Source organism: Rhinatrema bivittatum, unplaced genomic scaffold (genome assembly GCF_901001135.1).
Source record: "Rhinatrema bivittatum unplaced genomic scaffold, aRhiBiv1.1, whole genome shotgun sequence".
NCBI classification, from domain to species: Eukaryota; Metazoa; Chordata; class Amphibia; order Gymnophiona; family Rhinatrematidae; genus Rhinatrema; species Rhinatrema bivittatum.
This window is the reverse complement of record NW_021821316.1, coordinates 46,316-67,489: the sequence shown is the minus strand read 5'-3', so window position 1 is coordinate 67,489 and position 21,174 is coordinate 46,316. Positions and strand designations below refer to the sequence as shown.

At 42.6% G+C, this 21,174-nt stretch overlaps 1 protein-coding gene across 5 annotated transcripts in view; it reads left to right on the top strand.

Annotated features, from left to right (window-relative positions):
* The window catches only part of LOC115082589 (mitochondrial basic amino acids transporter-like), a 36,692-nt gene extending 15,949 nt beyond the window's left edge, over nt 1-20,743 (top strand). For 2 of the 5 annotated variants that reach the window (XM_029586804.1, XM_029586805.1), the window contains 2 exons: nt 5,985-6,046; nt 17,951-20,743. In XM_029586804.1, coding sequence (XP_029442664.1) covers nt 5,996-6,046; nt 17,951-18,694 — 795 coding nt within the window. In that variant the 5' untranslated portion in view covers nt 5,985-5,995 and the 3' untranslated portion in view covers nt 18,695-20,743. Of the gene's footprint in view, nt 1-2,709; nt 2,732-5,984; nt 6,047-17,950 lie in introns of those variants that run through there. The other 3 variants (XM_029586806.1, XM_029586807.1, XM_029586808.1) reach the window with 2 other exon arrangements.
* Nucleotides 20,744-21,174: the final 431 nt, after the last annotated feature.

Genomic DNA, 21,174 nt, shown 5'->3' with positions numbered 1-21,174 from the left:
ATCCATTGATGCCGATTGATTGGTGAACTGCCATGAAACTCTATCCCCGGCAGAACTCAGGCGAGTCCCCAGGCTCAGCGACCTACACAGATCACTGGACTGCATAAGTCAGTCCCATGGAAAAAGAGAAAAAACAGACAGAGCAAGGAGAGGACTTTGCCAGGCTGCACAGGGGAAAACCCACCATGAGGCCGGCATACAGTTGGAAAGAGGAGGAAAAAATAGAATAAAACTACCTTAAAGAAAAAGCTGCAGCTCTTGAAAAAAAAAAAAAATCAGAAAAACTGTGAGAGCAAAGCTGAATACCGTGAGCACATGGCTTCTGTGACCACACGGCTCTGAGGGACTCTGCCTAGGGGGCAGGTTGATGACTACAGACACATGCTCAATAGGGCATGTTTGAGAGTTCTAGGTTCATTGAGATCAAAGTTCTGTGACAGGCTCCATCCGATGATGTCACTCAAGTGTGAGGACTACCATCCCTGCTTGCCCTAGGAGAAATATGAACATCCTTTTCAGGGAAAAAAACAATATATGTGATGTAATCTATAGTACATGAAACAGATGAAACATTTTGGCATCAAGAACTTAAAAAAAAAAAAATAAAAAATCTGAAGCTATTTTTAAAGCAGTCTTACTACTTGCATTCCTTCAAAATACACAGATTTATGAGGTGTCTTTTGGCCTTCAGCACTCTGCCCAAGTTCCCCTAAGCGTGTAGCTGTTGTCAGAGGCTCAGTGGGTACATTTAATACCTACGTATTATAGTACCTCTTATAAGAGTTGCTTCAACACGATTGCCAAAATCCTATGAGCCTAGGGATACTAAACATATACCATCTTGAGTATTTGTGTACATCTAGTACTTACCCTGTCCCCTTTAGACTTTGGCAAATAATGAACCATTGTCAGTATTTGGTCTTATGCTTGTCCAGATAAGAATCCAACCACCCAAAAATAAACTGGAGAGTATAACAAATATTTCCTTTATGAACTTGTATTACAAAATTTGCTTTGGTTGCAGCTTAATTTAAGAGTTACCAACAGCTGATACCAAATATTTACATAACAGCACACGTAATCGTCACTTTGTCACAGTACTCGCCCTAGAGGACATGGGTCGTTACAGAAACAGACCAATGCAAATAGCCACTAATCTGTTCTGAAATATGAATACTCCAGGTACACAGAACTTGTACAGAAATTTAAAATTGAAACCAGTTTTTCAGGAGCCAGGATACAGTTCAAAATTTCAAGGAGAGTAAACTGTAAATTCAAATGGTTCTTCTCCAATATCAGTTCCCCCACCCTCCCATATTTGTTAAATTGCTATCCGGTCTTTACAGTACAAACCAAGCAATAAAGAACACTTCTCCAGATACAGCAATAAAAGCACCAGTTTGTAGAACATCCTCCTTCATACTCAGGAACAACTGATTGGTAAAAATACATTTGAGTGGAACAGCCAATAAAAACAAGATATTTTTCCATGAAAAGATAATGGTAGAAGCAGAAACGATCAGGTAACCTAAATGGCTCTTCCCTCAGTTTGGGTAGGTTTTTACTTGGAAAAGTAGAGCTTGTTATGTTACCAGTCGTTAATGGAAGAGGGTTTTGTGGTGGCAGACTAGCCCAAATCTCCTCCCCCACCCACAGCCCTCTCCAAAATCTTGCTGCCGGTACCTAAAACAGGATGCACAGGTGGGTCTACGGCAGCACCCAGTCACAGGCTCTGGGCATGTGCTGGCTTAGACCCGTAGCTTACTTCCTGCTTTGGGTATAGGTGGCGTGAGATACACAGGAGCGAGGGGAGTAAGTTCTGTTGATAGGGAAGTGCAGCAGCATTATTCAGACCCCATAGATGGTAGCATTTAAAAGCAGGTAGGCTTTCCCTCCTGGATAAAGAATGAAGGATGAAGTGACTGCAGCAGAAATCCAGCAGTCCTTAAGGGAGGACCTCTGCCCCTTAATCCCCAGAGGGAGAAGTCGATTACCATACCAACAATTTTTCTAAGATGTTGCCAGATTTTTGGCCACAAAAAACTGTCAGTCCCTGGCTATGATTTCTTCCATCATTGCTATTTTTTTTTTGTTTTTGTTTAAATGGTTCATATGAAGTCACTATTCAGCTGGTTTATCCCCGATTTAGGTAATACCGGGGTTTCTGATTAGTCAGTTCTCCAATACCTTCTGTTAGTAAATGAGCACACAAGTAGGAAAAACGTTACAAACCTTAAAACCTTTCAATTTAAAAAATTTAAATATCAAAAGGGATAACAACTATCAAGACAGATGAACAACATCTTAAAAATCTTGGTAGCCTTGTTGCCCTATAATAGCAGTCGCTTTAGTTACATTTATTTTTCATTTATAATTCATCTCTTTACAACACTCAAAGCGATTTAACGAAACAACATAACAAAATACAACACACACATAATAAAAAGAAACATAGACCAAAGACTAAAGAATACCCACTATAAAAAGAGAAATTAGTATGTACCTGATGATTTCGTTTTCTTTAGGACAGACAGATGAATCCAGAACCAGTAGGTTAAACACCTCTACCAGTAGATGGAGTTGGAGCAAACTGACGTCACAATATATATATTTCTGCAGTGACATCAGCCTGCCAGTATTTTCTTCAAAAGCAACTGTGGACAGACTAGCAAAAATTCTGATTAAAACACTGAGAGGAGAGGATCACCTTGCTGGTGGCTGAAAGGAATCAGTGCTATTCTTTGTTAATCAGCACAGCAGTGAGTCACTCAGGAAATCTAACTGAAAGGTCACGCAGGAAATCTAACTGAAAGGTCACTCAGGAAATCTAACTGAAGTGTACATCTCCTAAGGGATTATTTTGCACTAATTTACTTTAGAAGCACATTATAAATTAGAAGGAAAGAGCTCAGTAACCCACATTCCAGTGGAAACACTGAGAGGAGAGGATCACCTTGCTGGTGGCTGAAAGGAATCAGTGCTATTCTTTGTTAATCAGCACAGCAGTGAGTCACTCAGGAAATCTAACTGAAAGGTCACGCAGGAAATCTAACTGAAAGGTCACTCAGGAAATCTAACTGAAGTGTACATCTCCTAAGGGATTATTTTGCACTAATTTACTTTAGAAGCACATTATAAATTAGAAGGAAAGAGCTCAGTAACCCACATTCCAGTGGAAACACTGAGAGGAGAGGATCACCTTGCTGGTGGCTGAAAGGAATCAGTAAGTTTTTGCTTGGGACATTGACATTGACTTTTTTAAAAGTATTGGGGCAAAGTTAACTATTTGGGAATATTATTTAGTGTGTTTGTGTGTTTGTGCCTTTAATAGTCAGTCAGTAAATAAAACAAGTTAGACTGTTTGCATTTTTAAATAGTCAGTCAATAAGGTAGCAGTAGGTAGTGTGTTTATTTTTTAAAAAGTCTGCCTGACTATTAAAGTGTCCTCCAGACTTTTAAAGAGCTAAGTGTTTTATTTAATAAATAACTGAGTGCATTGTATTGAAAAACAAAAAAAATCCACAAAAAAAAAAAAAAAAAAAACCCAACAAAAAAGTAGCCAGAAGCTAGAAATAAGCTAGGAGCAGTATATACCAAAGTAAAAAAGTTGAATATTTCAGCTCAGTTACTCACCTTGGAAAGGTGTTGAGGTAGTGTGATTAGGTTTGAATAGGGAACAACATTTGTTAATCAAGGGAGCTGTGAGTCACTCAGGCTGACTAACTAAAGTTAGACTGTTTGTAATTCCCAACCCTCCCACCCCTCGCCCACCCACCCCAAGCTCATCCCTTATTTTATAGGCAGGTGCCACTTGCACAAAAAAAAACCCAAAAAAAAAAAAAAAAAAAAAAAAAAAAAAAACCCCATCAACAAAAACTTTATTGAGAATTCGATCAGACCCCAGTAGGCCACTACCAGACATATAGTGAATTCACTAATACATTTAAAGGAACTTAGACACATTCCTAATCCCATAGCAACCTAAAACTTAACTAGGAACTGATCAAGGCGGAAGTTTGGGCCCTGCTGGAGCCGGAACACCTTCCCCAAACAGCGCCACGACGTAGGTGGGAGGAGCCCATAAGCGATACAAAAACCGGCGGAGAAGCGGCGGAGGTCGCGGAAGTTTGGGCCCTGCTGGAGCCGGAACACCTTCCCCAAACAGCGCCACGACGTAGGTGGGAGGAGCCCATAAGCGATACAAAAACCGGCGGAGAAGCGGCGGAGGTCGCGGAAGTTTGGGCCCTGCTGGAGCCGGAACACCTTCCCCAAACAGCGCCACGACGTAGGTGGGAGGAGCCCATAAGCGATACAAAAACCGGCGGAGAAGCGGCGGAGGTCGCGGAAGTTTGGGCCCTGCTGGAGCCGGAACACCTTCCCCAAACAGCGCCACGACGTAGGTGGGAGGAGCCCATAAGCGATACAAAAACCGGCGGAGAAGCGGCGGAGGTCGCGGAAGTTTGGGCCCTGCTGGAGCCGGAACACCTTCCCCAAACAGCGCCACGACGTAGGTGGGAGGAGCCCATAAGCGATACAAAAACCGGCGGAGAAGCGGCGCGCCACTGCCGCCGGCGCGCCGCCAAAGCCGCGCGCGCCTAAGGGGCGCGCGTGGCTTTGTCCGGCTTAGTCCGGAGAAGGACGGAGGAGGCCCAGAAGTTTATGTGCCCGAACTTCAGCCTAGAGGGGGTAGTTTCAAAAACGGCGTTTTGTGAGCTGCAACTCGCCTGAACTGATTTCCAAGATTGATTAGTCTTTTGCTATCACTTGGTAAACTAAATGCCTCACAAAAGGAAAGGAAAGGTCCGAGTATATCCACCGGACTCGGACCTATCGACAGGACAGAGGTTAATATCTGAGTTTGCATCTTCCTCACCTATAGTGAGTGTCTCAACCCCCGTTGGAGAGCAAGTGAGAGGAGTGTCTTACTCTCCTGGGGAATTGTCGTTGAGCCCTCCAACTCCAAAAACACTGCTGAGAGCTTTGCCGCATGACAGAGTCAGAGGAGCCGAGGCTGCACTGGGAAATACCGGTAATGCCGGGCTAGGTGGCCCAGAAGACTCTGCCCTGTTTGGGGATGAACAATTACCCCAGAAATCTACTTCACTGAGAAGTGAGGTAAGAGAAGCAGAAGTTAATATCCCTACAACATCGGGAGAAAGTGGCTTTACTGCTGAGAGTGGGGTAAGAAAATCATTCTCACAGCAATGTGTTAAACCAGCAGTTGTAACCCTTGATACTATCTGGGACTTCATGGTTAGGATGTCTAACCAACTAGACAACCAGGCCCAAAAATTGGATGAGATTGTTGCTCAAACTGGGACACAAGAACGGGAAAATCAAAAAAGATTTCAGGATTGTGAAGAATCATTAAAGAAAGTTAATGGAGAAATAAATAGTCTCCAAAGCATAAATGCCAATATGTTAGTTGAAAGGGCAAGTATGTCGAGGAGACTAGAATCTATAGAGAACTTTATGAGGCACCTTAATATAAGGCTATTAAATTTCCCAATAGTTATGGGAGAGATCCCCTTATTAACCTTTAAAAAATATGCAATGGAGACCTTAAAGATCCCCCAAGATGAGATTCCAGCTGTAAAAAAGTTATTTTTTCTACCGAAAAGAAACAACACTGCCCCCGGGATAAATATTCAAAGATTGGATTTACAAAATCTAACGGATTACCTTGAAAATTCAACCCCTGAAATTGTGGACAGAGCTGTACTTTTTGTTACCTTTTATGATGAAGCTAGTGTTTCAAAGATAATGAGAAATTACTTTAAAAATATGTCTGAATTATATTATGGTGAATCCGTTCAAGTTTACCCAGATTTGGCTAAAACTACGCAGCAGCGTAGGAAAGCTTTTTTGTTAATGAGATCTGAAACCCAAGCACTAGGAGCCAGTTTTATACTGAGATATCCGTGTAAGTGCATAGTAAAACTGTCCAGAGACACATATGTTTTCTTTTCTCCTGACCAACTTAGGGCCTTCTTGGATGGGAGGAGACAACCTAATGTACCATGATTGGAGTAATATATTAATAAGGGTGAGATACAAACGCTAAGAAATGATTAGTATAATTGTCTCTTTTTTGTTTCCTTTAAAAACTCCTCATATCTCAAACTCCCCCCTCTATTTGTTTCCTATGTAACAAGAGAAGTTACCATTGTTTAATATTTCTTTTTTCGTATTGAAAAAGTGAATAACTGTTTATTTTCAGAGTCTCTGTATTTCAAAGCAAAAGTTCATTTTGTATGTTTTACTAAAAGTTGAATAAATAAATAATAAAAAAAAAAAAAAAAAAACTAGGAACTGATCAAAATTGAGATGAAGGCAGCAGTCCAGCAGCAAGAGGGGGGCTTCCCAGTCTTTTGCATCGAGTGTCACATGTATGATTTTTTACCCACCGGTGAGAAGTTGTACATGTGCACGCGATGCAAAGAGCTCCTGGCTCTCAGAGAACGAGTCCGATCTCTGGAGGCTAGAGTGGCAGACCTGGAGGAGCTGAGGGAGACAGAGAGGTATATAGATGAGACCTTCAGGGACATAGTAGTCCAGTCCCAACTTCAGACTGGCAGCCCTGGTGCTGCCTTGGAGGAAGAAGGTCTCATAATGGGAGAGCACCAACCAGATGTAGCAGGAAAGGATCCTGTAGCAAGGACCTGCTCTCTAGGTGATGCATTGTCCTTTCGCACTGAGGATATCTCCCCAAGGCCTACTGCCCAGGAGGGAAGGGTTAGGTCGGCCGTCATAGTTGGTGATTCGATTATTAGGAATGTAGATAGCTGGGTGGCTGGTGGGCGTGAGGATCGCCTGGTAACATGCCTACCTGGTGCGAAGGTGGCGGACCTCACGCGTCACCTAGATAGGATTTTAGACAGTGCTGGGGAGGAGCCGGCTGTCGTGGTACACGTGGGCACCAACGACATAGGAAAATGTGGGAGGGAGGTTCTGGAAGCCAAATTTAGGCTCTTAGGTAGAAAGATTAAATCCAGAACCTCCAGGGTAGCATTCTCTGAAATGCTCCCTGTTCCACGCGCAGGTCACCAGAGGCAGGCAGAGCTCCGGAGTCTCAATGCGTGGATGAGACGATGGTGCAAGGAAGAGGGATTCAGTTTTGTTAGGAACTGGGGAACCTTTTGGGGAAGGGGGAGTCTCTTCCGAAGGGATGGGCTCCACCTTAACCAGGATGGAACCAGACTGCTGGCGCTAACCCTTAAAAAGGAGATAGAGCAGCTTTTAAACTAGAACAAAGGGGAAAGCCGACAGTCGCTCAGCAGCGCATGGTTCGGAGAGATGTATCTTTAAAGGATACTAATGATGCACTAGAATTAGGGCATCCCGACAGTGAGGTTCCAATAATTAGAAAAGTAGTCCAAATGCCTGTAACTAAAAACTCACCTGAGCTAAAAAATTCTAACTTATCCCTATCAATTAAAAAGCAGAATAAAAATACAATCAAAAAACAAACTTTGAAATGTTTGTATGCTAATGCCAGAAGTCTAAGAAGTAAGATGGGAGAATTAGAATGTATAGCAGTAAATGATGACATAGACTTAATTGGCATCTCAGAGACATGGTGGAAAGAGGATAACCAATGGACAGTGCTATACCGGGGTACAAATTATATCGCAATGACAGAGAGGAGCAGTCGGGAGGAGGTGTGGCGCTTTATGTCCGGGATGGCATAGAGTCCAACAGGATAAACATCCTGCATGAGACTAAATACAAAATTGAATCTTTATGGGTAGAAATCCCTTGTGTATCAGGGAAGACTACAGTGATAGGGGTATACTACCGTCCACCTGGTCAAGATGGTGAGATGGACAGTGAAATGCTAAGAGAAATTAGGGAAGCCAACCAAATTGGTAGTGCAGTAATAATGGGAGACTTCAATTACCCCAATATAGACTGGGTAAATGTATCATCGGGTCACGCTAGAGAGATAACGTTCCTGGATGGAATAAATGATAGCTTTATGGAGCAAATGGTTCAGGAACCGACGAGAGAGGGAGCAATTTTAGATCTAATTCTCAGTGGAGCACAGGACTTGGTGAGAGAGGTAACGGTGGTGGGGCCGCTTGGCAATAGTGATCATAATATGATCAGATTTGATTTAATGACTGGAAAAGGAACAGTGTGCAAATCCAAAGCTCTCGTGCTAAACTTTCAAAAGGGAAACTTTGATAAAATGAGAAAAATTGTTAGAAAAAAACTGAAAGGAGCAGCTACAAAAGTAAAAAATGTCCAAGAGGCGTGGTCATTGTTAAAAAATACCATTCTAGAAGCACAGTCCAGATGTATTCCACACATTAAGAAAGGTGGAAAGAAGGCAAAACGATTACCGGCATGGTTAAAAGGGGAGGTGAAAGAAGCTATTTTAGCCAAAAGATCTTCATTCAAAAATTGGAAGAAGGATCCAACAGAAGAAAATAGGATAAAGCATAAACATTGGCAAGTTAAATGTAAGACATTGATAAGACAGGCTAAGAGAGAATTTGAAAAGAAGTTGGCTGTAGAGGCAAAAACTCACAGTAAAAACTTTTTTAAATATATCCGAAGCAGAAAGCCTGTGAGGGAGTCAGTTGGACCTTTAGATGATCGAGGGGTTAAAGGGGCACTTAGAGAAGATAAGGCCATCGCGGAAAGATTAAATGATTTCTTTGCTTCGGTGTTTACTGAAGAGGATGTTGGGGAGGTACCCGTAATGGAGAAGGTTTTCATGGGTAATGATTCAGATGGACTGAATCAAATCACGGTGAACCTAGAAGATGTGGTAGGCCTGATTGACAAACTGAAGAGTAGTAAATCACCTGGACCGGATGGTATACACCCCAGAGTTCTGAAGGAACTAAAAAATGAAATTTCAGACCTATTAGTAAAAATTTGTAACTTATCATTAAAATCATCCATTGTACCTGAAGACTGGAGGATAGCAAATGTAACCCCAATATTTAAAAAGGGCTCCAGGGGCGATCCGGGAAACTACAGACCGGTTAGCCTGACTTCAGTGCCAGGAAAAATAGTGGAAAGTGTTCTAAACATCAAAATCACAGAACATATAGAAAGACATGGTTTAATGGAACAAAGTCAGCATGGCTTTACCCAGGGCAAGTCTTGCCTCACAAATCTGCTTCACTTTTTTGAAGGAGTTAATAAACATGTGGATAAAGGTGAACCGGTAGATATAGTATACTTGGATTTTCAGAAGGCGTTTGACAAAGTTCCTCATGAGAGGCTTCTAGGAAAAGTAAAAAGTCATGGGATAGGTGGCGATGTCCTTTCGTGGATTGCAAACTGGCTAAAAGACAGGAAACAGAGAGTAGGATTAAATGGGCAATTTTCTCAGTGGAAGGGAGTGGACAGTGGAGTGCCTCAGGGATCTGTATTGGGACCCTTACTGTTCAATATATTTATAAATGATCTGGAAAGAAATACGACGAGTGAGATAATCAAATTTGCAGATGACACAAAATTGTGCAGAGTAGTTAAATCACAAGCAGATTGTGATAAATTGCAGGAAGACCTTGTGAGACTGGAAAATTGGGCATCCAAATGGCAGATGAAATTTAATGTGGAAAAGTGCAAGGTGATGCATATAGGGAAAAATAACCCATGCTATAATTACACGATGTTGGGTTCCATATTAGGTGCTACAACCCAAGAAAGAGATCTAGGTGTCATAGTGGATAACACATTGAAATCGTCGGTTCAGTGTGCTGCGGCAGTCAAAAAAGCAAACAGAATGTTGGGAATTATTAGAAAAGGAATGATGAATAAAACGGAAAATGTCATAATGCCTCTGTATCGCTCCATGGTGAGACCGCACCTTGAATACTGTGTACAATTCTGGTCGCCGCATCTCAAAAAAGATATAATTGCGATGGAGAAGGTACAGAGAAGGGCTACCAAAATGATAAGGGGAATGGAACAACTCCCCTATGAGGAAAGACTAAAGAGATTAGGACTTTTCAGCTTGGAGAAGAGACGACTGAGGGGGGATATGATAGAGGTGTTTAAAATCATGAGAGGTCTAGAACGGGTAGATGTGAATCGGTTATTTACTCTTTCAGATAGTAGAAGGACTAGGGGACACTCCATGAAGTTAGCATGGGGCACATTTAAAACTAATCGGAGAAAGTTCTTTTTTACTCAACGCACAATTAAACTCTGGAATTTGTTGCCAGAGAATGTGGTTCGTGCAGGTAGTATAGCTGTGTTTAAAAAAGGATTGGATAAGTTCTTGGAGGAGAAGTCCATTACCTGCTATTAGGTTCACTTAGAGAATAGCCACTGCCATTAGCAATGGTTACATGGAATAGACTTAGTTTTTGGGTACTTGCCAGGTTCTTATGGCCTGGATTGGCCACTGTTGGAAACAGGATGCTGGGCTTGATGGACCCTTGGTCTGACCCAGTATGGCATTTTCTTATGTTCTTATGTTCTTAAGACAACCAGTTCTGTACTCAAACAAGAAACACTGAACTCAGACAAGAATGCACTAATACTAATCTAGGTACTGGATTAACACTTATTAGTAACTCCTGGAAACACGTAGCCAAATAGGAGGGCCATAGTACAATCATTCGGCAGCCAAGGGCAGGAAGCTGGATTCATCTGTCTGTCCTAAAGAAAAGGAAATTAGCAGTAAGTAATTTCTCGTTTCTTAGCGTCCAGACAAAAATGAATCCAGAACCAGTGGGATGTACCCAAGCTACTCTTGAACAGGGCGAAGGCTGACCACGGTCCAGTCAAAACCGCACATGCAAAGGCTGTCTCCTCCCAGTCCTGCACATCCAGGCAATAATTTATTTATTTATTTAAACTCTTTTCTATACCGTCGTTTAGTAGTGCACCATCACAACGGTTTACAGGGTGGCACGCATATATATATATATATATATATATTTGATTAAATTCTTACTAACAAAGTGCCAAAACATTTAACGGTAACAATTTTCATAATCTAAGGTATATAATGTGAGATCTGGATCTTGTCTTTTATATGATTAATAGGAAATCATACAATAATTGAACTTTAAACTGCATGTTTCTTAAATTATTCTATAATAATGATGGATATACAATTATGCTAATAGGGTGACTTTAGCTTTGTGTAGATGTTCATTCGCTTATTCCTTTAAACTTCTTGTTCCCCATTCATATTGTAGAATGCTTTTTTGAAAAGCCATGTTTTTAAACTTTTTTTTAAAGCTTTTTAAATCACTTTGTAATCTTGTTTCGAGTGGCAGTGAGTTCCATACTGCTGGTCTGGCTAAGGAAAGGGCTCGTTCTCTGGAAAAGGTGTGTAAGGAGGACCACGTCGCAACTCGGCAAATGTCGACAGGAGACACCCATGACCCTGCCTGAGCCCTAGTGGAATGAGCTCTAACCTGAGTAGGCAATGCATTTTAGCGGCCACATACACGGCTGTGACTACCACCTTCATCCAGTGAGCTATCGTAGCCATCGAAGCCAGTTCGCCCTATTTCCCTCCATCAAGAAAGATAAACAGGCGATCCATCTTCCAGAAACCTCCAGATACCTATGTCTCTTGACATCCAAGGGATGCAACAGGCTGTATTCCTCCACATTTCTTTCCTTATTCAAGGACGGCAAGGAAATGAACTTATTAAAATGAAAATTCAAGGCCATTTTAGGCAAGAAGGAGAAAACAGTATGCAGCTGTACTGCTCCTGGAGTCACCCAAAGGTACAGTCAAAGGCCTGCAGCTTGGAAATTCGATGCACAAACCAAACTGCCACCAGAAACACCATTTTGAAGGTCAGTAACCGCAAGAAAGGCTACACAACAGACAAACGTAGGGCCCACCAAGAAATCCAACACCAGGTTAAGATCCACAAATGGACCAGTAAATGCAAGGGAAGATGAAGATTATTCACTTCCCTCAAGAAATGGGCCCCATCAGGTTGAGACGATAATGATTCACCATTCACCTGGCCCCTGAAACAGGAAAGAGCCATAACCTCTACCTTCAAGGAATTAAGGGCCAATCCTTTATTTAACCCATTCTGCAAACATTTCAAAATGAACAGGATCTTAACTGAATGAAGAAAAACACCTCGATCTTCATACCACGCACCAAACCCACACATAGGCTAAGGAAGTGGAGAACTTTCGTGCTCGTAGAAAGGTGGCAATCACCGCAGCAGAATATCCACGCTTCAATATACCAGCCCTCTCAAGGGCCATAGCATAAGACAAAACAGCGTTGGATCTTCATGAAGGACAGGTCGCTGCTGCAACAGATTCTTGTGTGGTGGAAGAAGGGGGGTTTCTATCAGGAGTCTTCGCAGATCTGCATACCATGGTCTTCTAGGCTAATCCGGTGCCACCAGAAGTACCGTCCCCATGTAGCCTTCAATCCTCCGAACTATTCTTCTCTCCATGGGCCACAGGGGAAAGGCATACAGCAGCTCGTTTTTTGGCCAGACTTGCACAAGAACATAGATACCCAACGACTTTGGATCTCTCCTGTGACTGAAGAATCGAGGAACTTTCGCTTTGTGAGACATTGCCAGTAGGCCTAGAAATGTAAGGCCTCAGTGATCCACTATCAGCTGTAATGCCTTGTCAGACAATACCCATTCTCCTGGGTCCAGACTCTCCCTGCTGAGCAAGTCTGCTCTGACATTGACTTTTCCTGCAATATGTGAGGCTGAGATTTCCTGAAGATGCTCTTCCGCCCATTTCATAAGTTGGTCTATCTCCTGCGATACTTGCTGGCTCTTGGTTCCTCCCTGCCGATTGATGTAAGCCACCATCATTGCTTTGTCTAACATTATTTGGACCACTTGATCCTGCAGTCTACTGCTGAACCACAAGCACGCCAAACATACCGCCCGGGCTTCCAGCCGATTGATGTTCCAGAGAGACTCTTTTGTATTCCAGCGTCCTTGCGCCGTTAGTTCCTGACAGTAAGCTCCCCAACCTTGGAGGCTCGCATGTGTCATGAGTACCAACCAGTTCAGCGATGTCAGGGAAACTCCCTTTCTCAGATGATCCGCTTGCAACCACTACTGGAGGTGAAAGCAGACTTCCATTGGCAGGTGGAGCCGAATCAAATAATCCTGAGACTGCGGATTCCATCAAGACAGCATGGAATGCCCAAAGTAGACACACATGTACCCTTGCCCACGGTACCACTTCCAGGGTTGCTGCCATCAAGTGGAGTACCTGGAGATAGGACCACCCTGTCAGGCATATAGTGGTCACCGAGAGACGCACCTGAGACATCTTTGAATATGAGCTTCTGGAAGAAAAGCTTTGCCTTGCTTCGTTTCGAATCGCACACCCAGATACTCTGACTGAGATGGCTGAAGACTGCTCTTGGCTAGGTTCATCATCCAACCGAGTTCCTGTAACAAGGAGATCACCTTGCGAATCACCAGACAGCTCTGTTCCAGAGACTTGGCCCGAATCAACCAGTTGTCTAAATATGGGTGTACCAGGATCCCATCCTTTTTCAGTGTTCCAAACAGATAGGAATATGGAAGAACGTTTTGGACAAATCCAAGGAAGTCAGAAATTCCCCCGACTGTACTGCCATTATCACTGAGTGCAATGTATCCATGCGAAAATGAGTCACTCACAAATAACGGTTGACTCCTTTGAGATCCAGGATGGGGCAAAAGGAGCCCTCCTTCTTGGGCGCAACAAAATTGGAATATTGATCTGTATTTTCTTGAGACGTGGGTACAGGAACCACAGCCCTAAGACTGAGGAGCCTTGACAGCATACACGCCACTGCCTGCTTCTTCTGTGAGGAGTGGCAGGGAGACACCATCAATACTTCCCAAGGAACACTGCAAAATTCCGGCGCATATCCTTCTCATATCACTTTCAGAACCCACTGATCCGATGTGATCTCGACCCCCTCTGATAAAATTGAGAGAGGCGTCCCCCTATCTCTTGCTTCCGGGGATGGGTCTGCGAACCTTCATTGGAAGGGTAGGGAGGTTGAACTACCTGAGCCCCTGACTCACCTGGACTATCTGGGATGAAAGGATTGAGACTTGCCAAAAGGCTGAGTCCTCTGAAAGGGACTGAAACGCTTGAAACCTCTGAAACGACCTCTCATAGCAAAGGGGCGAGGCAACTGCTTCCTATCTTCCAGCAACTGAGGAACCAGAGATTTGCCCCACTTACTGGCCAGCTTCTCCAACTCGCTCCCAAACAAGAGCACACCTCTAAAGGCAATTTCATAAAGTCAGCCTTGAATGTTGCATCGGCCAACCAATTCCTTCCTTAGCCATAACTGGCGTCTGGCTGCTATTACCGAAGCTACTCCTCTGGCTGAGGAACTAAATCACAGCCCGCATCTGCTAAGACAGCGGTGGGTTCCATAACTGCCCTAGCAGTCACACCAGAGTCATCAACCTCCTAAGGGAGAAGTAAATAAGAGCAAGCCACCAGGAAAAACAGGAAGCTATCTGCGTGTCACTGCCACTGCTTCAAATGCTTGCTTAATGATGGCCTCAATTTTCCTATTATGCACATCCTTCAAGGCCGCTCCTCCCTCTACAGGGATAGACAAGCACATCCAATTTCGGGAAACGCAGATACACTCTCCACCAGATCCAGGGGGTACAGGCATTCCAAGGTCGACCCTCTTTAAAATTTGCCTCCGGGGCATCCCATTCAAGATCAATCAATTCTTAAATGGTCTCCATAGCAGGGAAAAAAACAAAGAGACTTTATGCAAAGAAACCAAAATGGGATTTTTCTTTGGCTCAGACATGGAATCCGCTACAGAAACTCCTAGCATCTTAGACATTTGGGAAGTCAGGGCCAGCAATTCATCTCTATGAAAGAACTGCAACATAGTTCTATTCCGTTCGAATCCTGGAGGAATTTCACTATCCTCTAGAGTCAGGATCTACCTCATCATCAGTGCCCTCCAGATGCCTGTCAGTGACACCTGCCACTTGAGGTGTACTTCAGCGCTTAAATGCAGTACCAGAAGAGGGAGAGGCCACCGCCTGAGGAACTGAGCTGACAGGATTGGTCGGGGCTGAGGACGGAGCCTGAAAGTAAGGATTGTAATCCCTGAAAAAATTCTACCCAAGAAAAGACAGAAGGACCCATACCAAAAACAGGAGACACTTGTAAGGTGCCCACTGAGCTGCCATCTCCTTCTGAGCAACCAGTTAAGGGAGTTCTGAGGCATTTCTCCTGACACACCTTTACCCATGACCTCATCAGGTTGGGAAGAACCAGGCTTAGTAAAATCAGAGGAAGATAGTTCTCCCAGAGCCTCAAAACAGTGCTGGCACAAATTAGAGGGTATGACAGGCCCCACACAAGACTAGGTGCTTAGGCTTCTTAGCTAAAGGCACCATTTAAACATTTTTTTTTATATGTGTGTCAAAGAACTAGGCATCCCAAAATCAGACACTGCTCAACTTAAGCGCACACAAATGAACGCCTAAATGTGTGCATAGAACAAGCGTGCGACCAAGCCGGATGCTGCTTAACCTGGATGCCCAAACCAATTCTCAATTAAGCATTCAAAACTTGAACACACAACCTGGATGCACTGCTGAAAAAACATCCTCTAGAGGGCAGCCAAATGCATAGGCAAAAGCGCGCAAAAACACTATCACGGCCTACTACGCGATGCGCAAAGGAAAAGCCTCAGAGTGGGGCCTAGCCACAAGAGGTGCCCCCTGTCCCTGGACCTCCCTTGGGGTGGTACAAACATCGGAATAGCGTGCCAGGCTCAGGAACCGAGGAAGGAGCATCCCTGAGCAACCTTCCTTCATGGTCTCTGTAAGATGTCTTTTTTTCTTTTTTAATCTTACCTGAGCTCAGCCCTTCCCTGCTGAGTACATAGATGGTCTCTGGCTTGGGGGGGGGGAGGGCATATGCGGTCACTACTGCTCTCTGCTTCCTGCACCCGATACCTTTAAGCTGTACAATCAGCTAAGTCCATCCTGGCTGAAAAACCAGCTACTGGACCAAGGCATACATCTGAGGGATTGCGAAAATCTGGAGGAGGGATCATTATGTATCACCGCAGAGAGCGGGGCAATTTTCCTTTTAAATTCTCCTTCTAAAATCTGAAGCAATCCACAGTAGGGAGATGCACCATCTGCTGGAGACAGAGAATACTGGCAGACTGATGTCACTGCAGGAACTATATATTTTGTGATGTCAGTTTGCTCAGTCTCCATCTGCTGGTAGAGGTGCATAACCCACTGGTTCTGAATTCATCTGTCTGGATGCTAAGAAATAAAAAGAAATTCCAAACAAAACAAGACCCCCAAATCCTACCCCTCCTAATAAACCCTCTGCATCATAGAGTACAAAATAAATAAACTCAATCCAGCATCCCACCTCCTAATCTCAGCAAAACAGCCACAACTAGGTACTTCCATTTTCAGTTTTTAATCTTTCCTGGGAATTTTATCAGTGTTTTTACAAGGGTAAAATATTTATCCATAAAATGCACTCTCTTTCCTCCAATTTCTCCTGTTTTGGGTCTTGTTGTACTAATCACTAATAAATTCATGGAAAAAAGGAAAAACCCCAAAATGAAGGCCCTTACCAATAGTTAAACCTCAACCCCCCACCCAATCATGTGGCAGTTAAAATTATTATTGTTCCCTTTATTACTGAGGAGATATTTAGTAGTAGGTTTTTTTTTTGGCTTTTTTAGTTTCTACCATCTCAAATCTTAATAAATCAGGGTTCTACAATGCTGTCAGTATTCTCTGACATCACTCTGATCAGGCATATGTGGACAGACAAAGATCTAAATATGTACACCCTAGAGCAGTGGTCCCCAAACCTGTCCTGGAGGGCCACCAGCCAGTCGGGTTTTTGGGATATCCTCAATGAATATGCATGAGAGAAAATTTGCATGTTATGGAGGCAGTGCATGCAAATTTTCTCTCATGCATATTCATTGAGGATATCCCAAAAACCCGACTGGCTGGTAGCCCTCCAGGACAGGTTTGGGGACCACTGCCCTAGAGGAAAAGGGAGATTACGATTGAAACATTTAAATATCACAAACGTTTCCCTGCCCAGGACGTAAACTTCTTTTAATAGAAAGGAAGCTCTAGAAGGAGGGGTCAAGGGCTGAGTGTGAAAGGGGGTATTTTAGGAGTAATCTTAGCAAATATTTCTTTATAGAGAAGGTCGTGGATATATGGAACAGCCTCCCGGTGAAGACAAAAACAATACCCGAATTTAAGAAAGCATGGGATAAATACAAGGGATTTCTAAGAAAATGATTCTGATTGAGTGCAGAATATCAGTACAAAAAATAATATAAATTAATTAATTGGGTAGATGGCCATGCGGTCACTTTCTGCTGTCATATTTCTATGACCACAGCATGAATAGCTGAAGACAGATCCTCACAGGCTATTAAAAAGAATGGAGGCATGGCTGTAGTAAGGTGAATGCTTTTATTTAAACATGTAAGAAATAAAATGTTAGGAAAAAGAAGAGAGATCTAGAAATATGATCCAAATAGGGATTAACAGAGCCAAAAACCATTTGTATATTGTGGACTCTAGAGAATTCTGCTGTTTTTAAATCCAAGTCTTCCTTTTACTATTTGACAAATTGTGGTCACTGTGCAGGGAATGTCAGATTTTTTTTTAATCTAATCGTTTAGCTGGACCAGGTAAACAGCTGCTGGCTCTGTGTAGCTTAGGACTATCTATATCAGAATGGTATCATTCAGGCTATTGTATGGAAACAAAAAATTTCTTGAAGATTTTACTATTTCACCTACGTGTTTTAACCTGTACATTGTTTGCATAATTTGTAAATCTGCAATAACCGTTAAGTTTGACATTTTGGTCTGCATCAGTCTTCTGCATACTAGAAAACAAGCTCTGGTTACCAGACTTTTTCCGAACATTATTCTGAATCATTGTTTTTCTGTTTTTCACCCCCCCTCCCTTCTCTTTAGGCTTTAGGGCTGTACAAAGGGATCGGGTCCCCCATGATGGGGCTCACCTTCATAAATGCACTTGTATTTGGCGTGCAGGGAAACGCAATACGATTACTTCAGAGCGATACCCCACTAAATCAGTTTCTTGCCGGGGCTGCAGCAGGTGCCATCCAGTGTGTGATCTGCTGCCCAATGGAACTGGCCAAAACAAGAATGCAGCTGCAAGGAACTGGAGAGTACAAATCGAAGATTAAAAATTACAAGAACTCCCTGGACTGCTTGATTAAAATCCACAAAAAGGAGGGACTGCGAGGCATCAACAGAGGCATGGCAGCCACGTTTTTTAGGGAGACGCCAAGCTTTGGATTTTACTTCCTCACCTACGATTACCTCACAAGGTATCTAGGTTGTGAGCCTGACGACAGCTACGTTATTCCCAAGCTGCTTTTGGCTGGCGGCATGTCTGGAATAGTATCGTGGCTGTCAACTTACCCTATGGATGTGGTCAAATCTAGGCTTCAGGCTGATGGCATTGGGGGAGTGAACCAATACAATGGGATTTTGGACTGTGTAAGGAAGAGTTATGAGATGGAAGGCTGGAGAGTTTTTTCCAGAGGTCTCACTTCTACCCTTCTCCGTGCATTCCCTGTTAATGCTGCTACGTTTGCCACGGTCACACTGTTCCTTATGTACATGAGGGCAGGGGAGCCCATAAGTGAATGCGAGGCAGGCCCAGTAATCCAGCAGCCTTCAAGTCTGTGAAGTTAGTCTCTTCTTAATGCAACGGTTTCTAGCACCTGTTTATGACTGGATCTGAAACTATTTTTAGGGACATTTGATCTGTAGAAACAATGTACATAAATCTGTGTAATGTTCAAGCTGGTTAAAAAGATGCATAAATTAAAAAAAAAAAAAACCCTAAGATGTTAGGATTTCATCTTATGACTTGTAAGATAAGTTACTGTTTTAGGCCGTACTACTATGAAATCATTACGTCTGGAACACTCCTGTACAATCTATGCACGTCGGTTTTTATGGGTGTATGTAAGGGTCTTAACATATTGAAGTTTCCAAAGCTCTGTTTTGCACAGATCATTTCAGAGATAAAAGCCTGGTTACCAATATTTGACTTATGAAAACTATTTTATCAGAAAAGGTTTTTTATTTCCTTAAACTTCCTATGCTGGACATCTCTCTTTTCAGAATTACTTTTTAGCCAATGTAGCCTCTCTGTTTTTAATCAGCCTTGTGTCCCCAACCTTTAGACATTGCATTACTGTTTTTATTCTCTCTCCTGAAGTTCCCTAGTTTAGAACTTGTTTTATTTAAAAGGAAACCAGCAAAGTACTTAAGTTTATGTTCAAACCTATTAAGGTTTCACAATTAGGCCTAGGTCTTGGTACTTGCAAACTTTTTTTTACACTGCTAAAGTTGAGGGTTAGTCAAAATGTTGCAATGTGTATTCTTTAAATTGTTGACATGAGGATTTCTATAAGGCAATGTGGAGATGATGCTCTTGGCCTGCAAAGTATTAACATTGCATTCAACTTCCATTCCTTTTTAACAAGTTTATGTAATTACTTGTCAATGCAAGGTAGTTTGAAAGTCAACCACACATCCTATGCATGTTACTCCTCCTCCCACTAAGGAAAGCATTAGTGAATTAATGAAATAGTACAACAATGGGAAAATTAACTAGTCTATACCTGAATTATATTACAATTATATATTTATACACCTACATAGCCATTCTTTGCTGTCTTGATCTGAGCTTCTGGTGTAACTCCATTTGTTTAAAAATATATTGTATATATTTTTCTTGAGTTTTAATGCTTAGTATATTTTAAAAGGGGGCTGTGCCAGCCTGATGATTCAGAGACAGTGCTGTGCACTGATATGTTGAGGACTGAAGTTTGATTTGAGGCAGGTTAAGGATACCACAGAGTTAATTTTCACAGCCCCTGGGGAGGGGGAGAGGAATCATCACAGTCATGGTGGAAGAATGGCACCTGCCAGCTGGCGTTCAAGTTAATGTTACCTGGGTTCTGTGTGCGGAAGCCCCTGGCTCAGAACTGAACTGGAAAAGGGGGGGGGGGGGGGAGGGGGGGGGAGTAGTGGTGAAGACAGACACAAAACAGAGGGGAAAAAATGCAAGAATGTTGTGATTGAAAGTTTATGGTGCTGTTGACCAAGAAAGGCCTGTTCCAGTTTGAGCTGGCAGCTTAAAAGAACAGGAGGAACTGCCATATAAAAACCGGTTCCTACACCCTCAATAACCTGCAAAAAAATGTTCAGAAGCATAATAAAATATTCATTAATGAGCAGTGGCATGTACAGCATTCGGGTATCTTTGCTGATGGCTTTAAAGATAGAGCCAAGTGTTGCAAAGCCGCCCCCACTCCATGTATTGCCTTTCAGCAAAAACCCTTGAGAGATAGGGCCTTCCAGTCATTTGACAGGCTAATTGTAACCGCACATTTGGGATGCATTGGATGTAAATTTCCAAGGAAACTGATTTTTTTTTCACTAGCTATGCTTTTTCTCTCTTTAGGGACAGGTGCAATATGTATTTGAATTTCCTAGGCAAGAGTGTGAGGAAATGGTATATTTCCTTTGGTGTGGAATATAAAAATTGATGCTCTTTTATACCTTCCAGTGCTGCTGTTGGATATGTTAGCATCTGTCTGCATTAAATCCAATGTAAATGCTTTTGTTCAGTTTACTGCTGGACAACAGTTCACTGACATCTTTGTACAATATTATTTATTGTATACAAACTGAAGGAAGGGGAATAAAAGTTTGTAAAAATTGGGCCTGATTTTTTCTGTGTGTTTTGAGGGCAAGGTTACCACTACACATCTCCAATTCCCTTTTTTTTTTTTTGGCAAGAGTCCATCCAGAACAGTTTCGATGCAGAAGACAGACCTGGAGCAAGCTCAGCCCTCACTCAATGGTGACACCTAGTGACTACTTTTAGGGTTTTGTTTTTTTTAAGTAGCCAGAATATAACATTTTTCCATTTCAGCAGTTCAAGATCATTGCTAAAATATTTTTTCTACAAGCAGATATTACAAGAAAATGTTAAAAAAAAATTATTGTAGCCCAGTTCATTAATATTTCAGCACCCCAATCCTGTGGCAATCTGAATGCATGGCACCTCAAGCAGGCCACCAGCCTGACTAGTATTTAGATGGGGACAATGAGGTGCTGAGAGGTGCAGAAGGCAATTGCATACCACTGCA